Source organism: Astatotilapia calliptera, chromosome 17 (assembly GCF_964374335.1).
Source record: "Astatotilapia calliptera chromosome 17, fAstCal68.1, whole genome shotgun sequence".
In the NCBI taxonomy this organism is placed as follows: Eukaryota; Metazoa; Chordata; class Actinopteri; order Cichliformes; family Cichlidae; genus Astatotilapia; species Astatotilapia calliptera.
Window position 1 is genome coordinate 31,036,904 of NC_137438.1, and position 18,034 is coordinate 31,054,937.

An 18,034-nucleotide genomic window follows, 5' to 3' on the forward strand; every position below is an offset into this window, starting at 1 on the left:
CACTTCTTTGTGTGTTTCTGTGTGTGTGTGTGTGTGTGTGTGTGTGTGTGTGTGTGTGTGTGTGTGTGTGTGGTCTCATGGGAAGAGCAAACTCCCGCACACCATAGATAATGCATTTTTACACTTTTCTTATTAGTCACAGTGTGTGTTTTTAAGTGTGTGTGTGCGAGCGTCTGAGCGACAGACAAAGAGAAAGAGAGGTGAGGGAGCGGGAGAAGTTTTTTTAGAGGGAAAAAAGGGAGCGAGAAAAAGGGGGGAATATGTCAAGAACAGATCCTCATTCTGTCATGCAGTAGTCCCACCTGCCCTTCTCTCCGTCTTGCTCTCTCTTCCCCTCTTACTTCCTTTGTCTCTCTACCTCCCTTTCCTGTGTCTGCTTCCCTGCCTCTCCTTCTTCACGTCTCTTTGATTTGTTTTCCCTCCAAATCCTCCAGTTATTTTATTCCCTTCCCTGTCAATGCTGTGTATGTGTGTGTGTGTGTGTGTGTGTGAGTGTGTTTGCCGTCTCGCTGTCTTTTTTTTTAAGCCTCTCTGATGTACAACAGCTCCTTGAGGGGAGCTTTTCTCTCCCTCTCAAACACTCAAGCACACACACACACACAGATATCCTATGCACCAGCTTTAACCTATTTCCCTAACACTTGCCTCAGATGGTCTCTCATCCCGTCTTCTCTCTCCATGCTAAATTATTCATGTCCAGCATCTCTGACCCACTTCCATTATAGTTTAAGACACAGACTCTGCTCTCAAAAAGTTCTTGCCCAAAAAATCCTGCTGTTCTCACTGTGTTGTTATACATCGGGCTACTTTAATCTAGGCAGCGTCAGTCAAACATAAAACAAAGTCTCTACCAAATCAGGCTCTGGCTGCTGTGCTGACGGCAAGCGGATCATTTTTTCACTCATTATTATTTTTCTCAGTTTTTATAGGCTTGATAAAAACGTATGTTTTCCAGATCAGTAAACAGGATTTGGATTTTGGCATTGAATTAAAGCTTCGAGGCCATTCTCAGCTGTAATTCCCGATAATCATTTTATCATTCTTCTGCCTTTTCAGCATAGCGTTATCCCTTTGATGTGTTTATTGCAGCCCTAGAGAACTGTTTCAAAGTTTTGATCGCACATTACCACGTCGGTAGGTGTCGATAATTTTCCCTAATAACCTCAGTTGTATAATGTGGTGAAGTGAAACTTTGTGTTGGCCCTTCTGCAGGAGAGCGCTACAGTAAATAGTTTACTATAAACCAGAGATTTATTGGCTTAACTTTGATGGTCCACACATGGCAGGCCAGTAGTAACAAATGTTTCATAAAACCTGCTCCGATGTGTGCGTTCGTTGCACTGTGTTTTCTCTTGTAGGGTTATAAAGCAGAGTGTTTGTGTTTGGGAGTTTGTGTAGTGTACTGCAGTGCAGTCTAAGAGCAGAGGGCAAAGTGGAGCAAAGGCTTGCGTTACAGGAACTATTAACTCCATGTCAGATATAAATCTGGCTGTATATATTTAATGTATAGTGTGTGTGTGTGTGTGTGTGTGTGTGTGTGTGTGTGTGTGTGTGTGTGTGTGTGTGTGTGTGTGTAAGAGAGAGAGGCTGAGAAAGTGAGGGAGCTGGGCTTGAAGCAGATGAGTTGTCTACTTGCTGGTTGTCCGCCGCAGGACAGAAGTTGTCAGCTGGGAGAGAAATACTACCCACTCAGGAGACCCAGAAACTGTGTGTGTGTGTGTGTGTGTGTGTGTGTGTGTGTGTGTGTGTGTGTGTGTGTGTGTGTGTGTGTGTGTGTGTGTGTGTGTGTGTGTGTGTGTGTGTGTGTGAGAGAGACAGAGAGAGAGAGAGAAAGAGGAGAAATCTATTAATTTTACATCCTCACGTACAATTAGATTATGCACAGTCATCAGCTGCAGAACCAACCAAAGAGATGTGCTTATGCATGCGAGGATTGTCGGAAACAGAGCTAAAAGCGTATCAGCAAAGGTTTAAAAAACAAAAACGAGGAAGTCTTTTTTTTCCTTTCTCTATCGCAGATTTCTCCAATCAACATCTTAGCACTACCTCTGTTTCTGTGTGTCTGTTTGCACAATATGTGTGAGTTCACGTGTTGTTAGCCACAACTGACAGACAGCTTTATTCTTCTCATTTCTACTTTGCACTCTCCTCTTTGTAAAAAATTATCTTTTAGCTGACATTAAACAAAAATATCACAGCCAATCTTTTGCCCCTTCGCTGCTTCCCTGTTTCTTCCTCATGCACAAACAGCCCATTCTCACTCCCGAGGCGTAACATGCCGACGTTTTGTCACGTCCCGCGGTGTTCCTGAGGAACGCGAAAGGAGACCTTCGGCGTTGTATTCCAGCCCTAAACCTAACCTTATCTCTAGGCCTAACCATAACCTTTTTCCTGACCTTAACCAGGACTGTAATGATGTTAAATAGCGTGTTTCTAAGCGATTTGAAGAAAAAGAGCGAACATGTGTAGATTGAGTCCATACGGTTCTCATATTTCCTCATTTTTCCGAGGTCGTCATTTAGGAACGTGGTGGGTAGCCGAAAACGTAATATGTTGACGATTTGTCACCTAGCGTAAAATTTTACGCTTTGGGAGTGAGAACGGGTTGGCACAAAAGAGAAAAAGCAGGAAACTGGATTTTTTATCATTAGTTAATGGTATGCCTGTTCACACAATTTCCAAATTTCATGTGTCAATTTTTCTCTAAAGTCACCTTCAAGCTAAGTTGGTAAGGTCTGAAATTTTTTTAACCCTGGAGAACCAATGGGGTCGGCTCTGACCCCATTGGTTCTCCAGGGTTAATTTATGTTCTTCAGTGTGATGTGTCTAAGTGTGATCTAAGCCTATCCAATTAGTACCTTATACGTGTCTGTTAAAAACAAAATATCCATAGCACTTGATTGTCTTAATTCCTTATCCAATACAGGATCACAGGGAAGCTGGAGCCTACCCCAGTAGGATATAGCCTGTTCACGTCAGCAGTCTATTACAGGGCTAAAACAGAGAGACAGGCTACCATTCACATCTACAGCAAGTTTATAATCACCAGTCAACCTAACATGTGTTGTTGGACTGCTGGAGTACCCAGGGACAACATACAAAACTACACACAGAAAGGCGCCCCAGTCTTTTTCAGTAGCCACTGTCACCTCATAGCAAGATGGTCCCGGGTTCAAACTACCTACAAGCAGGACCTTGCTGTGAAACTACACTGTTCACCACTGCAGTGCCCTCTTTTTACAGCAGGGCTCAAAATGAGCACATTTACACATTTTATGCCCTGACACATAGACCACAATAAGGAAAATTTGAGAAAAAGAACACCTGATAAAGGTTTGATCATATATTTCTTTTTCCCCAGACAAATTTGTATCGAAGCTGAAGTAAGAAGTTGAAGTTTTATAGCAATGCTGTCGACTTTAGTTTGCCAGCTTTTGCTCTAGTTTATCTGGAGCATCTAAATTGGTTCCTTTGGCCTGATCGACTCATCTTATTGGTTGGTTAGATAAAAAACCAAAAAAAGCTCCGTTCTATGCAATGCAGTTGGATATATTTTAAGGCATCTCTTCAGCCTATAAAACAGAAACCAGCTCACAAATTTGTAATTCTCTAACTTCTTTCATCTTCTGGTGAAGCAGCTCAGAAGTGGCATGGGCAGATCTACAGGGTTAATGGAGAGCAGACACAGTCCTTTAACTGCTACATAAATTCTATAAATAATAAGAATTATCTCAGTTTGTGGAGATTGGAATGAGTTTGATTTTCTTTGTTTCGCTGTTTTCAAAACTTTCCTGTCTGCTTTTGTTTAAAGAGAACCAAAGCACTGATGGTTAACGTGATTATAGAGTGTAATTAACATATTTTTCCGAATCCCCAGTTGCCAGCTAAGTGAATTTGCTGTTTTTGCTTACCTCGAAACTCACTTATTTCTCAACACTGGTCAAGTAGGGGTCGAGCTGGTTTTGCGGGGAGTACTATGCACCAGGGGGAGAAAAAACTAAAAACTATATCAAAGTTTAAGTGCGATTAAAAAGTCTTAACAATTCATGAATATTGTTTTTTTTTTTTTAAAGAAAACGTCCCATCACAGTGCTTGACACGCACCGCGTAATACAGGGGTTAACTCGGGCGTCCCGCAAGCAGCCTCGAGGGTAACCAGAGCAGACAGTGTCACAGAAAACAATGGAGAGCTTTTTTGTTCAGTCGGAAACAGAGAACAGAGAACGGGGATTATTTCTAAAATAGCTCTGTGTTTGTCTTTGAAAGAGACTGGCCAGTATCACACTGCACTGAATCTACTTTACAGACACAGGGGCACACACACATACACACACTTCAGTCATATAGACACTAATGCAAGGAATAAGGCTTTGAATACACACAGAGAGCCTGTGAGCATGCACATACACCCTTACACAAAATACCAATGCAGTAGTATAGGCACAAACACACATATACACATGGCAGATTGCATTAAAGGGCAACAGCATGAAGAGATAATGCAGCGTACATGGGAAGCTGCTTTAGTGTGTGTGTAGAAAAATGCGAGTGATCTAAGACCAGGCATTAGGGTTTGTGATAAAGTGAGGGGCCTTAAGTGGTTTTAGAAAGGAGAGAGCCCCTGTGTGTGTTTGTGTGTGTGTTGGGGCTGGGGTCAGGTGCCTGGTGCATTTGTGTATATCTGCTTACTGTCTGCCTTGTCGCCACAGCGATGACATCATGGCACACGACCGCCAAATGACGGAAAGAATTCCTCCAGTCTTCTTTACAGACAGAGAGATAGCACGAGTGGTGAAGGATGAGGGAAAGGAAATGATGGAAACGAGAGCTGCAGTGTGGGTGGGGAGTACTGATAGAGAATAAGTGAGAGAAATTTTAGATGGAAACTTGTTAATAACTTGTAAAAAGCTTAAATGAAAACATATGGACTGTTTGTAGGACTGGAATCTTTAGTCAGCATTTCCTGGCCAATGAATTACACCGATAGTTGACAATTCCCAACAGTTTACATCCCTTTATGATAAGAAGGCTGTCCAATATAGCGAGGTGGTGGATAAGGGTGGTGGTCATTGTCACAAGCAACCTCAATCTGGTTGCAAAGCCTGCATGCCATCACGGAGCTGCAGTTGTTGGAGTAATAAATATATTTTCCTACTCCAGCCTGTCTTGCATATATCATGTATTTAATTTTTTCCCATTGTTATATGTCTCTAACTTTAACCATGATTTATTTTCCATGACCATAAATTTACACATAAAATTATATTGAAGTGACCACTGGCAAATGTTTTTTGAGAAGACAGTAAATCAGTTCCTGGACTAGACCGAAGCTCTTTGGCACTGAAAGCTACTGTCGGGATTTACAGAGTGAAAAGGTAGTGATGGAAAGGTGTGGACAGAAGTTATTTTTGTGGCTTGTGTTTGTGAGAGTTTCAGGCTAAATCTGGGGAGAGGGGATTTAGGTGAATTATACGTCATCATCTGCAGTAAGAAATATTGATAAAGTGTGTAAGTGTATGTGTGTGTGTATACAATTCCTGATGGTGTAAAAGAAAAAACAATAAGAAAACATAGAAGTAGAGCAAATGTAGGCTACCAGTCAGATTCAGGTTTATGGTATTCTATAAATGTGACATCTACTTTGTGCATCTCCTTACTGTTCATGCTGTCTTATAAATTTCGTCAATGGAATACACGTTCCCCTGTAGACTCCATTTACCTTGCCCTCACTGACCTCAGTGAATTTCAGATATTCCTTCTGTGAGCAGAATGGACATTGCAATTATGAGGTTTTTTTGTTTTTTTTTAGCAGCAGTTGCTATTTACTTCCTCCACTGACACCTGCAATTTCTACCACAGAAAACATCTCATTCTTCTGCCTCTCTGTGGTCTGCGCTGTCATGTTTTTTTCCCCCAAGAAAACATAAATACAGCTCCTACGTTATATTTGTCCGAGTACAAGTTCCAAGCTGTGTCATCATTTTGCACATTAGTAGATGAGCCCCAGAACTTTCCATTGAAATCTGTGCTTTTTTTGTTTCCAGTTACAGTCTCACCCTCATTTTTTTCTGCTTAGTAAATCTGATCCCTTGTCTGGCGATAGGATGTGGGGGGAAAAACGGGCAGGTGGACCAGTATGTGTGAATTTACGATGACAACTCAGTAAACTTATCATTGGAATAGTTTTTAGTGTTTTTCAGTGTTTCTCATGTCATGTGGAAAAGAAAGTAATCATGGGACCAGACTAACCAGACTTTACTGGTAGGAATTTAAGAATCTAAGTAACAGCCAGGTGCTCCTAATCAAATGCACTTCATTAATCAATTAACAGCAAATGCCAGCACCTCTATACAAGCATTCGTTTTGGCAATTTGCTGATCTGGAGCATTTAGGAGTATATTAATACAATTGCAGGAGTGGACGTCCCAGCAAATTCACCCCAAGGTCAGACCGTGCAATGCTCAGACAAACTGCAGAAAAAACCCAAAAGCTACATCTCAGACTTTACTGGCCTCAGTTAGCATGTGAAATGTTGAAGTTCATAACGGTACAATTAAAGAAAAGAATGAACAAATATGCTTAGAAAGTTTCCAAGAGATCTTCACTCTAAAACCCTTCACTCTAAAAAGTTTACACCAGAGAACTTCCGGAACAATGTTCTTTGGACAGATGTGACCAAAGTGCAGATGATTGGCCATAATGCACAGCATCACATTTAGCAAATACCAAACACAGTGTATCAGCACAAACACTTGATATTAAATGGGGGTGGACGGGTGATGATTTAGGCTTGTTTGGTCACCTTGCAGTCACTGAGTCAGCTATGAACTCCTCTGTATTTCAAAGTATCCTCAGTTGTGTCAAATGAGAGGCCAGCTGTCCAAAGCTTGGCCTGTTAAGGTGCTTCAGCAAGCTAATGAATTATGGGATGGAGCTTATTCCATCCAACAATAATCTTTCAGGAATCTAGCTGTGAGAATATTATTAAGTTGTCTCATCAGCATGTTATATATGATGTTATTTCAATGGCAAATCGTTAGCTTCATAGCATAATTGCCTAAGTCATTTGACTAAGTCAATGACTTAGGCACTTATGCTATGAAGCTAACGAAATCTTTTTTGGTTCACCCACTGCACCATCACAGCAGTGATATTGAAATAAATAACAAGGAATGTGTTTTTCTGATACAGTGCTTTTGTTGGCTTAACAGACAGAGAAAAGAGCTCATCAACACAAAATCCTATGACAGATACCGTGTGTATATATACACTACTGCCAACACAACGTCAAGTAGTCACTGAGACGTTTAGTGTAAAATTACCATAGGATTTAATCCAAAAGGTGTATTCCAAAATGGAAAACTTACAGTATTAAAGAACTAACCTCTTTAACAAGATATTATTCTTTGTTAGCAGACCTTCCTCCATCCTGTTGCTTCGGAAAGACTTGAAAGGGGAGTTACAGATCTAAGGCTGCACGTCCACTGGGACCCTTTCCTCCACAATGTGCTGGCTCCGTTGTCTTTGTTATTTTTAATGATAAGGACAGATTGCCAACAGTGGCAAGAGCGTACTATGTTTTAAGTGCCCCTTCACAGTAGAATCATCCAAAGATTCGGCAAAAGAGTGCTGCACTCGAAACAGTTGTCTTTAACAATTACATAGCAATAGCAGTAGCCACAACCATCAGTTGTCATAAGCATGTGCTTAGCTGGGAATGTCAAGCATAGAGAGTGTGTTTCTCTGTGTGTGTGTGTGTGTGTGTGTGTGTGTGTGTGTGTGTGTGTGTGTGTGTGTGTGTGTGTGTGTGTGTGTGTCAGACGGAGAAGAAGGGAGAGCCACAGAGAGGCCCAGAATGAGACAAGTGCATCTGGAATAAATATCATTTTATCACCAGGGGTTTATAAGCGCCTTGTGCTGGCAGGTAACCCTCAGATATGGTATAAAACTAGACGCACTGTTAGCTTTAACAAGAGTAATGTTCCATTAGCCTCTCTGCATACGTGTGAGTCAGAATCTGTGTACCGGTGTTTGTATAAAAGGAAAGGGGAAAGACTGTGAGACTGTTCCAGTGTCTCACAGTCTGGAATGAAAAAGTCCATGTGCTAATGTTTGTATAAAAAGTATTTAATTGATTGGCTCACAGACGAAGAAAAAGACCATTCTTAGTAATAGCAAGGAAAAGTATTTCATAGAGTTAAAGACGCTTATTTTTTTAATTGCATGATGCGTAGTGTGGTATAAAAACCTTAAACTCCTAGGACCTGGCATCCACATATGTGGATATCACATTTTGGGTTGTCTAGACCAAAATACTAAATATTGCTATACTTACGAGGACGTTATACTACCACTGTTCTATCGAAATTTAAAGCGAGTGTCCTCATATGTGCATCTAATTTTTCTCAGAAACAAAAATCAGGTTAAAAAAAACCAAAAAACATAATTCTTTGTTTTTACATTCATCAGGCCCCAATCAGCCCAAATAGCAAAGAGAAATTAAAAATACATGCCATGAAAGAGTGCGGGTCTTAGGAGGATAAAGAAAAGCAATACATTAATGTTTAACTGGCATAAATGGGACTAAATATCAATCTCATTAAGTTCACTGATTGCTCTTTATTTTAAATTTCATATCATAATAAGAATTTTAGTTATTTCTAATATCAGCAGGTCTTCTCATGGCTCATAAGATAAAATGAAACACTAATACATGCAAATGACATTTTTACTTACTGAGTTATCAGTAAATATGCTGCAAATAATTAAGGCATCAAACATATCCAAATGATATTTGTCCCTAGTTTGTAGTGTTTGATCTTCACCTGTAGGTCTTTGATCTCCCTCCCTCCCTCTATCACTAAAAACAAAAAAAACCCCAAAATATTCAAATAACTCATTTTATTATTAAACACTGGGATACCTGACAGCACCTAATTTGGCCAGGAAATTAATCTACCGACCCATGTCCCAGCTTCCCCTGTCAGTTTAGATGCATGATAGGACATTTGTACACTGACAGTTTGGTCCATGAGGTTGACCAAAGAATCTGTGGGTCTTCACACAGTCTAAACATGTAATCTGTCTTCATTTAGACACCCTCATCACTGCATTCCTTGTTGCACCGCTGTATCTCTCTGTGTGTATGTGACAGGGTGAGAGGGAGGGTTTAATTGCGTGTTGAGTAAAGAGAAAAAGCGCTCAGAAATGGAATCTAAAAAATGCTAATAAATTATACCTCTGTCTGCATCAGCGTGGATTTCTGTGCTTTGGCTCAAACATTATGAACATCTCTGCCAAATATGCTGTTACTTTTTCACGTGTTGCCAAAAAAGCTCTGAACTGCTAAACGATGGACTCTATAAGACCACTAAAGGTGCCCTGTGGAATCTGGAAAAAGCTGGAGCTGCCGTTTTCTAGCACATCCCTCAGAAAACCAATTACCAATTTCACTTCAAGTCTAATACAGGGAGTGCAGAATTATTAGGCAAATGAGTATTTTGTCCACTTCATCCTCTTCATGCATGTTGTCTTACTCCAAGCTGTATAGGCTCAAATGCCTACTACCAATTAAGCATATTAGGTGATGTGCATCGCTGTAATGAGAAGGGGTGTGGTCTAATGACATCAACAGCCTATATCAGGTGTGCATAATTATTAGGCAACGTCCTTTCCTTTGGCAAAATGGGTCAAAAGAAGGACTTGACAGGCTCAGAAAAGTCAAAAATAGTGAGATATCTTGCAGAGGGATGCAGCAGTCTCAAAATTGCAAAGCTTCTGAAGCGTGATCATCGAACAATCAAGCGTTTCATTCAAAATAGTCAACAGGGTCGCAAGAAGCGTGTGGAAAAACCAAGGCGCAAAATAACTGCCCATGAACTGAGAAAAGTCAAGCGTGCAGCTGCCAAGATGCCACTTGCCACCAGTTTGGCCATATTTCAGAGCTGCAACATCACTGGAGTGCCCAAAAGCACAAGGTGTGCAATACTCAGAGACATGGCCAAGGTAAGAAAGGCTGAAAGACGACCACCACTGAACAAGACACACAAGCTGAAACATCAAGACTGGGCCAAGAAATATCTCAAGACTGGTTTTTCTAAGGTTTTATGGACTGATGAAATGAGAGTGAGTCTTGATGGGCTAGATGGGTGGGCCCGTGGCTGGATTGGTAAAGGGCAGAGAGCTCCAGTCCGACTCAGACGCCAGCAAGGTGGAGGTGGAGTACTGGTTTGGGCTGGTATCATCAAAGATGAGCTTGTGGGGCCTTTTCGGGTTGGGGATGGAGTCAAGCTCAACTCCCAGTCCTACTGCCAGTTCCTGGAAGACACCTTCTTCAAACAGTGGTACAGGAAGAAGTCTGCATCCTTCAAGAAAAACATGATTTTCATGCAGGACAATGCTCCATCACACGCGTCCAAGTACTCCACAGCGTGGCTGGCAAGAAAGGGTATAAAAGAAGAAAAACTAATGACATGGCCACCTTGTTCACCTGATCTGAACCCCATTGAGAACCTGTGGTCCATCATCAAATGTGAGATTTACAAGGAGGGAAAACAGTACACCTCTCTGAACAGTGTCTGGGAGGCTGTGGTTGCTGCTGCACGCAATGTTGATGGTGAACAGATCAAAACACTGACAGAATCCATGGATGGCAGGCTTTTGAGTGTCCTTGCAAAGAAAGGTGGCTATATTGGTCGCTGATTTGTTTTTGTTTTGTTTTTGAATGTCAGAAATGTATATTTGTGAATGTGGAGATGTTATATTGGTGTCACTGGTAAAAATAAATAATTGAAATGGGTATATATTTGTTTTTTGTTAAGTTGCCTAATAATTATGCACAGTAATAGTCACCTGCACACACAGATATCCCCCTAAAATAGCTAAAACTAAAAACTACTTCCAAAAACATTCAGCTTTGATATTAATGAGTTTTTGGGTTCATTGAGAACATGGTTGTTGTTCAATAATAAAATTATTCCTCAAAAATACAACTTGCCTAATAATTCCGCACTCCCTGTATATCCAAACCCTTGACATTTTTTGCCTAATTCGTGAGTTGTTGATGCATTCTGGGTTCTTCTTTTTGAGTTTACTTTAACATTTAAATGTCTTAAAACTGTATTTGCAAAAAGACACTTTTACAAAAAGTAAAGTGAAAAGTGAATGTGTTCCACTTTTTACATGTTTTTTTTTTTTGCAACGTTGCATTTTTTTATGTGTTCATGTGCTTGTTTGATTGTGTGTGGCAAGTCTTTATAGGAGCATTATGGGATTGTGGAAAAAACAGCAGCGATTTAGACTGAAAACAGATATAATTTTGAGAATTCTTAACGTTGGGTGTCCTTGAATGTGGTTCTGTCCAATCTGTGGCTGATGGGATGAATGGGATGTGGCTTGGTGCTTCTCGACCACATGGAATGCTATCTATCTGTCAACCAGATCATCCAGGCAGGAGGGAAAGATAGACGGAGTCAAAATGGCTTGAAATGGAGACAGGGACTAGAGAATTGTATGGAAACGGAGGGAGAGAGAGGCATATAGAGACTTGAAAATACATTTTTACATAATTGCTAATTGCAGATAATATCAAATATGTGCTCTTAGCCCTTCTTGGAATACTGGGGACTTGGGAGTTTTGTGTTTACAACCAAGTTAGAAAATATGCACTTTCACGATTGTCCCTATTTTCTCCCTAGTTTTTCATCATTGTCATGTATCTTCTTATTTTAAAACTGTTTATGCAGGAAGAGCCAATCAAAAAGTGCAAAAAGTTAGATGAGTAAAATAAAGACATATCAGATAAGAACCAATGGGAAGTAGACTCACTTGGCACTTTGTAAGGAACATATTGTTTGTTAGGCACCCTTTTCCCTCCACAAGTGCCTAAAATCTTTGTGGCATAGATTCAGCAAAGTGCTGGAAACACTGATGCATCTATGAGAGTATGAATGTGTATGAATGTTAGATAGAAAGCAGTTACGTTGAAAAAGCATAGAAAAAAAGTCCTTCTATGAATTTGTAAATGAAGCTGAATGAAGTTATCGCTATACAAGAACCAGACCATTTACATCATCACACAGTTCTTCCAGGATGTAAATCTCCCATTGCACCACATCTCAAAGTGCGCTCTTCTGGTTGACACATCATGGGTTCGCCATAAAATTAAAGAGTTGCTTCACCCAAATTAGTCTACAACCACGCCGTTGGTTATAGTTGTACTGGTTCAGAGTTTAAGGTGATCTATTCCTGCAATTTCTACATTCAAACAGAAACAGGTGGAAAAGACTGGGCTTTAATCTGTGTTGACACAAAGAGGCATCTTGTGTCCAATGCTAGATTAACCACAGATAGTTTCAACTTTAAGTAATGTCATTGTAACTTTTCAGTGTCATTAACACCACAACTAGACCAGGAGCTGCACTACTGCTGAAACATTCTTAGTGAAAAATTATTTCATAATATTTTTTATGGCGAGGAGCGTTATTAAATGCTTTTAAGAATGTGTGTGAAGCAACAGTTTTCCTTTCTTTTGATGTAATTTTAATAAAAATGAATGCTTTACTAATCACAATTGGTCTCTGCGCAGGCAAGAGGCACTCCTGGCAGCGATAAGTGAGAAAGACGCCAATATCGCCCTGCTGGAGCTCTCCTCGTCCAAGAAGAAGAAAACCCAGGAAGAGGTCGCAGCTCTGAAGAGGGAGAAGGATAGTCTGGTTCAACAGCTCAAACAGCAGGTAAGACTCAAACACTGACATCCAAGGAAAAACCAGGAAAGCTTTTTGAGAGGAATGCAGGTTCCAAATCTGGAAAAAAATGTAAATAAAAGCAGGGGGAACACAGGTGAGGTGACAGTGACAAGAGTAGTAAAGAAAAACAAGACTGGCAGAGAGAAACTGAGTCCAGATGTAACCGCAGCACTCCAACCACAAAGGGTAAATTTAGGATTAACCTACCACTCCTACTCTCACCACATGCACACACAGAGTTCTGAACTTCAGCAGAGTTCTGGTGACAACATTTTCTTATGAACTGGTATTTATGTAAATGTTCTGTCCGCAGACACATGCACACTAACACACACAAAACCTTGCATGTCACCTTACTGGCACGGTTAGATGTTAATAAGTTCAAGCACACAAATGCTCACACCAATGTGTACACATTCCCTCAGGCCAAAAACAAGGATATAAACATGACCAAATGCCTCTGTGGTTCCACACAGAGGTCTATTCATACACACACACACTCCCACACACACACTCCATAATGCAGTTAAGGTTCTCGTGGGTCTTTTGAAATAACCAACTCCTTAGTGAATGAGCCTACTGGGAGTTTGGTGGATTTCTTCTTTACTGTTCTCTCCTCTGTATGTCTCATCATTTCTCTGGATGTGATATTACTTTTATTAACTTGCTCAACCAACGAAGTATACGATGAGGTGCTCTATACTTTTTAGTGGAGCTTAAGTTTAATGTCACAGTAGTAAATGTAGATAACTTTCAGTATTAAATTAATATACACCTTAACTTTTGTTTATGGTAGGCCATAAACCATAAGCCATCCTTCTACCAAGGAAGGTTGTGATAGACAGTGGCTAAGAAGCATATTTCTTATTCCACAAGGTCAGAAAACATATAAAGTCTCTTCAGGAAGTTCTGGATGTCCCCTCAGTTGGGTCTGCCTGTAAATCCTCCAAAGGTCGGTGCCCAGGAGGCACCCTAACCGGATCTCTGACGAGACAGCTGTGGCTTAGGGGTGTCTACTAATCCCCTGTGTCTACAAGATTCTTCATTTTGCCCTTGATACATTAATACATTAATTAAGAGTGTCAGAATATTAGATCAAAGTTCTGTAAAAAGCAATGTATGAATGAGTATATTTGGGTCGACAGACGGATTCGTGCTGCGGCTGCAGTGATACGGACGCTGTACTGGTCTGTTGTGGTGAAGAGAAAGCTGAGTGTAAAACCGCAGCTCTCAATTTACTTGGTCGATCTACGTCTCTACCCTGACCTATGGTCATGAGCTGTGGGTGGTGACCGAAAGAACGAGATCGCGGGTACAAGCGGCAGAAATGGGCTTCCTCCGAAGGGTGGCTAGCCTCTGCCTTAGAGATAGGGTGGAAGTTCGGCCATCTGGGAGGGGCTCAGAGTAGAGCCGCTGCTCCTCCACATTGAAAGGAGCCAGTTGAGGTGGTTCAGGCATCTGACAAGGATGCTCCCTGGGCGCCTCCTGGGTGAGCTGTTTCGGGCATTTCCCACTGGGAGGAGGCCCCGGGGCAGACCCAGGACGCGCTGGAGAGATTATATCTCTCAGCTGGCCTGGAAACGCCTTGGTGTTCCCCCGGAGAAGCTAGAGGAGGTGGCTGGGGAGAGGGAGGTCTGCTTGGGCTGCTGCCCCCGCGACCTGGCCCCGGATAAGCGGAAGAAGATGGATGGATGGATGGATGGATGGATTTTGGCTTATCTCTTTATTACCAGTCCAGTCCAACGCCTGTGCTCCTTCTAATGCCACAACAATCCACCTCATGTTCCACTTCCTGATTAAGATTCTTGATGTTTGAAAGCATTTGCTTGGGACAGTTATTCCCTCAAACCAAAGGGAGCCAGAGCACTCCACCACTTCCTGGCAAAGAACCATGGCCTCAGACTTGGAGGTGCTGTCTTTCATTCAGGCTGTTTCACACTTAGATGCAAACCACTCCATTGCATGCTGAAGATTACGCGCCAGTGAAACCAACAGAACCACATCGTCTGCAAAAAGCAAGGATACTATTCTGAGGTTTCCATAATGGACACCCGATTCACTCTGGCTAGGTCATGAGATACTGTCCATGAATATCACAAATATGAGCAGAGACCAGGGGCAACAAAGTGTGGAGTCCAAATCGATAGAAAACATGCTTCACGTTGACAAAGGAACTTGTAGCAAATAACCCCAAACAGAGAGTTATGATGCTCAAGATGAGTCTACTTCTATCATAGCCAAAGCTTGATTTTTAGCAGCTAATAAAAGCAGAGACTGTCAGGCTTAACTGTCAGGCTTGTAGCATCATTCACAAGCCCGTTCATAATTACAGCCGAACAGATGTTTTCTGTCAAGTACATTTGGGATTAGTTTTCACCAACTTTGCTGTCAGCTTTGTGGAAGAACTCAAATACTAAAGGTGTTACGTTTCATACATTATACATAATAACAACCCCAGGACTGATCTTAACAAAATTCAGCTGTTAAATTATACACGCAAGTGTGAAAAAACAGGAAAATTACTGTACAGGGAATCCCTTTCTAACTTTTCTCCTTCCCTTTCTTTTTGCACTGTTTTTCTACATTTTACTTTTTTTTTTTATTTGACCTTTGACCTTTGTTATCTGTTGCACTATCCAACCAGGCTTTCCATTTTATGTTTTGCTCAATTACTGCCAATACATCCCAGACAAAGGAACCCTACAGAAATACCATCCAAGTTTTTTTTTTTTAAATTTGATAGTTGCACGAAATGTAACTTTCACTGGTGGAACAGTCTGTTAAACTCGCTTAGATCATATAAAAATGTATTATCTAAGCATACTCTGTGTGTAATCAGCAATCTCGTGAGCACAGTGCACACCAGGCATACAGATATGATAACGACACATGGTAAATCATAACTAAGCAAAAATCGTAGAGCTTTACACTCACTTTAAAACCCCATGGTTCAGATTAACTTGTCATAAAGACCCCTAGAATACAAATGCTATCACAAGACTTTCGTGTTCAATGTTGCCAAAAGTTGACTTAATGTATGGAAGCTCCGAGGTTTCAAAAAGACAAGCATTGGCTATGCAAAAGAAAAGCAACATTTGCACGCCACAGTGTTTGAATAGATGTTTAAGAGAGAAGTGCAAGGTGTTAGAAAGTAGTGTCAAATGAAGTCAGAGTAACAGTCCTCACCCTCTCTCTTTTTTCCTTCCTCATCCCTCCATCTCATCTCCGTCTCCGCGTTCTATTTGAAGTCATTTATGACACTTCAGGGTCTCGAAGGTGGTTACTGACAACACAGAGACTCAACTGTCTGCAGCTATGAGTGTGCGCATGCATGCAAGGGTGTGTAACGTTTTGCACAGCTCCAAGTCTCTCACTCTCTCTCTCGCTCCCATTCTCTCTGTAGAGCCATAATGTTCAGTCTCCAGTGATGGATCACAGCGGAGACTTCCTCAGTATTCCTGTGTGTACACATGCATCTGTTTGCAATGTTATCAAGTAAGCTGAGGCTTATGTAGCAATTTCTTGTGTCACGGATCGACTTTTAGATGCTTATAAATTAACTGACAAGTGGACAGAGGCAGAGTGATAGCATAAAATTAAAACTGAGTTTTTTGATGAAGAGTAAACTCTGTTTGTCGTAAGGCCTCATGTGGCAGGTAGTGTTTCAGTTAGCAAGCTAACTTTGGGTTAATACTCTGGGTTTGCAGTTTTATGAATGCTGTTCACTTATGCGTGTGTTAGAAAAGTTGTTTGAAAAGTTTTTGAAGTTTGTTTTTTGACGACGACCACTCTTCAGTGAGTCACAGGTCAGAGTTGGGGTGTTTTTTGATGGAGTGCTTAAATACTGTTTCCAGTCTGGTCTGAATTTGGGTTTCACACAGCACAGTAACCTATGCCGCAGAGCTGTCAGACCCCACTACAGAGCAGGTTAAATTCAGAGAATTACATTTCTCGTGCCATGGAGCTGTTTGTGTAGTAACAGGCATGTAGAATTGATCGTACCCTATCTATTATGAGATTTATTATGAATTGAAACTATTTCAGTTAATCCATTGCAAGGTATTAATGCTGTGTACTAATGATATGGCGATTGTAAGCACATTTAGTCAGAACAGACTAATAAACCAGTGAATACAAGCAAAGAAGATTTGTATTTGTTGCGCTTATGCTGCATACGTTAAAACGCACCTGTGTCCCTGAAAGCTTTTCCTGCATGTTAACCTTTGACCCCCAGCTGCAGGAGGCTGTAGATCAAGGTAACTTCAGCTCTCTTCACTCTCCTGTGTATCCCACAGTCTCCTTCCTCTTCCCTCTAAAGCAGTTTTCACACATCTGCTGAAGCCCTAAACATTTCTCAACATACCTGCCGTAAGTGCATGTGACAACCCAAATATATGATACAACTGGATTGGTCTTGCCTGCCTAGCACAAAATCCACCTGTGCCAATGTGAGAAATCCAATGCAATGGTAAATTTCTGATGAATTTACAGCAAATCACTGGTATTCATGGATCCTGGACTGTGCAGTGTATTTCAAATATTAACAACTGATTTTTCCTGACACATATTATGTGTTAAATGCATAGAGTGTATATGAAAGATGCAGTCAGCCTTTGGTTTAACATCACATCTTTGGAGGCTCTACTTTGCATTTTACGGCTGTCACCATCTTGATTTTCCAAAGCCAGTAGTGACCACATTTATACCGTAGACTGAATCTAACATGTAAAAGTAAAAAGTTACCATGCTTCTCACCTCATTTTTGACCTCCATAGGCATTTTTCTAGCATACTTTTTTTTTTTTTATCTGGGATGGCTGTGGGTCAGAAGGTAAATCATTTCATCTGGTAATTGCAAGGTTGTTGATTTGATCCCTGATTGCTCCAGTCCATGTCCCAAAGTATCCTTGGGCAAGATACAGAATCCCACAGTACAGGAAAAGGAAGTACACAAGAAAAAAGTGCTTGTGTGAAAGAGACATGTAGTATAAAATGCTTTGGGTGCTGGAGTAGAAAGCTGTTGTATAAGAATCAGTCCATTTATCATTTATGGCTTTAGTTGCTAGTTTGAGGTCTTATCCAACACACCATAGTGTTCATTTTGTAAATTATGGTCCAGCTTGTAACAAATTAAGGAAAAAGCAGTTGGTGTGGCTACCTTGACAAGTCACTGTCATATTATCTTGCAGTGTACTTGGTTTCTTTGTGAACTCCATCTGTGCCACGCACTCAATTTCAAAAGCAAAGAAAAAATAATATTTGTAATATTTTATGAAATGTTACAATAGA

At 40.9% G+C, this 18,034-nt stretch overlaps 1 protein-coding gene across 16 annotated transcripts in view; it reads left to right on the plus strand.

Annotated features, from left to right (window-relative positions):
* The window catches only part of LOC113008901 (ELKS/Rab6-interacting/CAST family member 1-like), a 209,969-nt gene that overhangs the window by 156,985 nt on the left and 34,950 nt on the right, over nucleotides 1–18,034 (plus strand). For all 16 annotated transcript variants that reach the window (XR_013902734.1, XR_013902735.1, XR_013902736.1 and 13 more), the window contains one exon: nucleotides 12,587–12,734. Coding sequence is in view for 11 of the 16 variants with exons in the window: in XM_026146816.2 (XP_026002601.2) it covers nucleotides 12,587–12,734 (148 nt within the window). In the remaining 5 variants the exon portion in view is untranslated. The remainder of the gene's footprint in view (nucleotides 1–12,586; nucleotides 12,735–18,034) is intronic.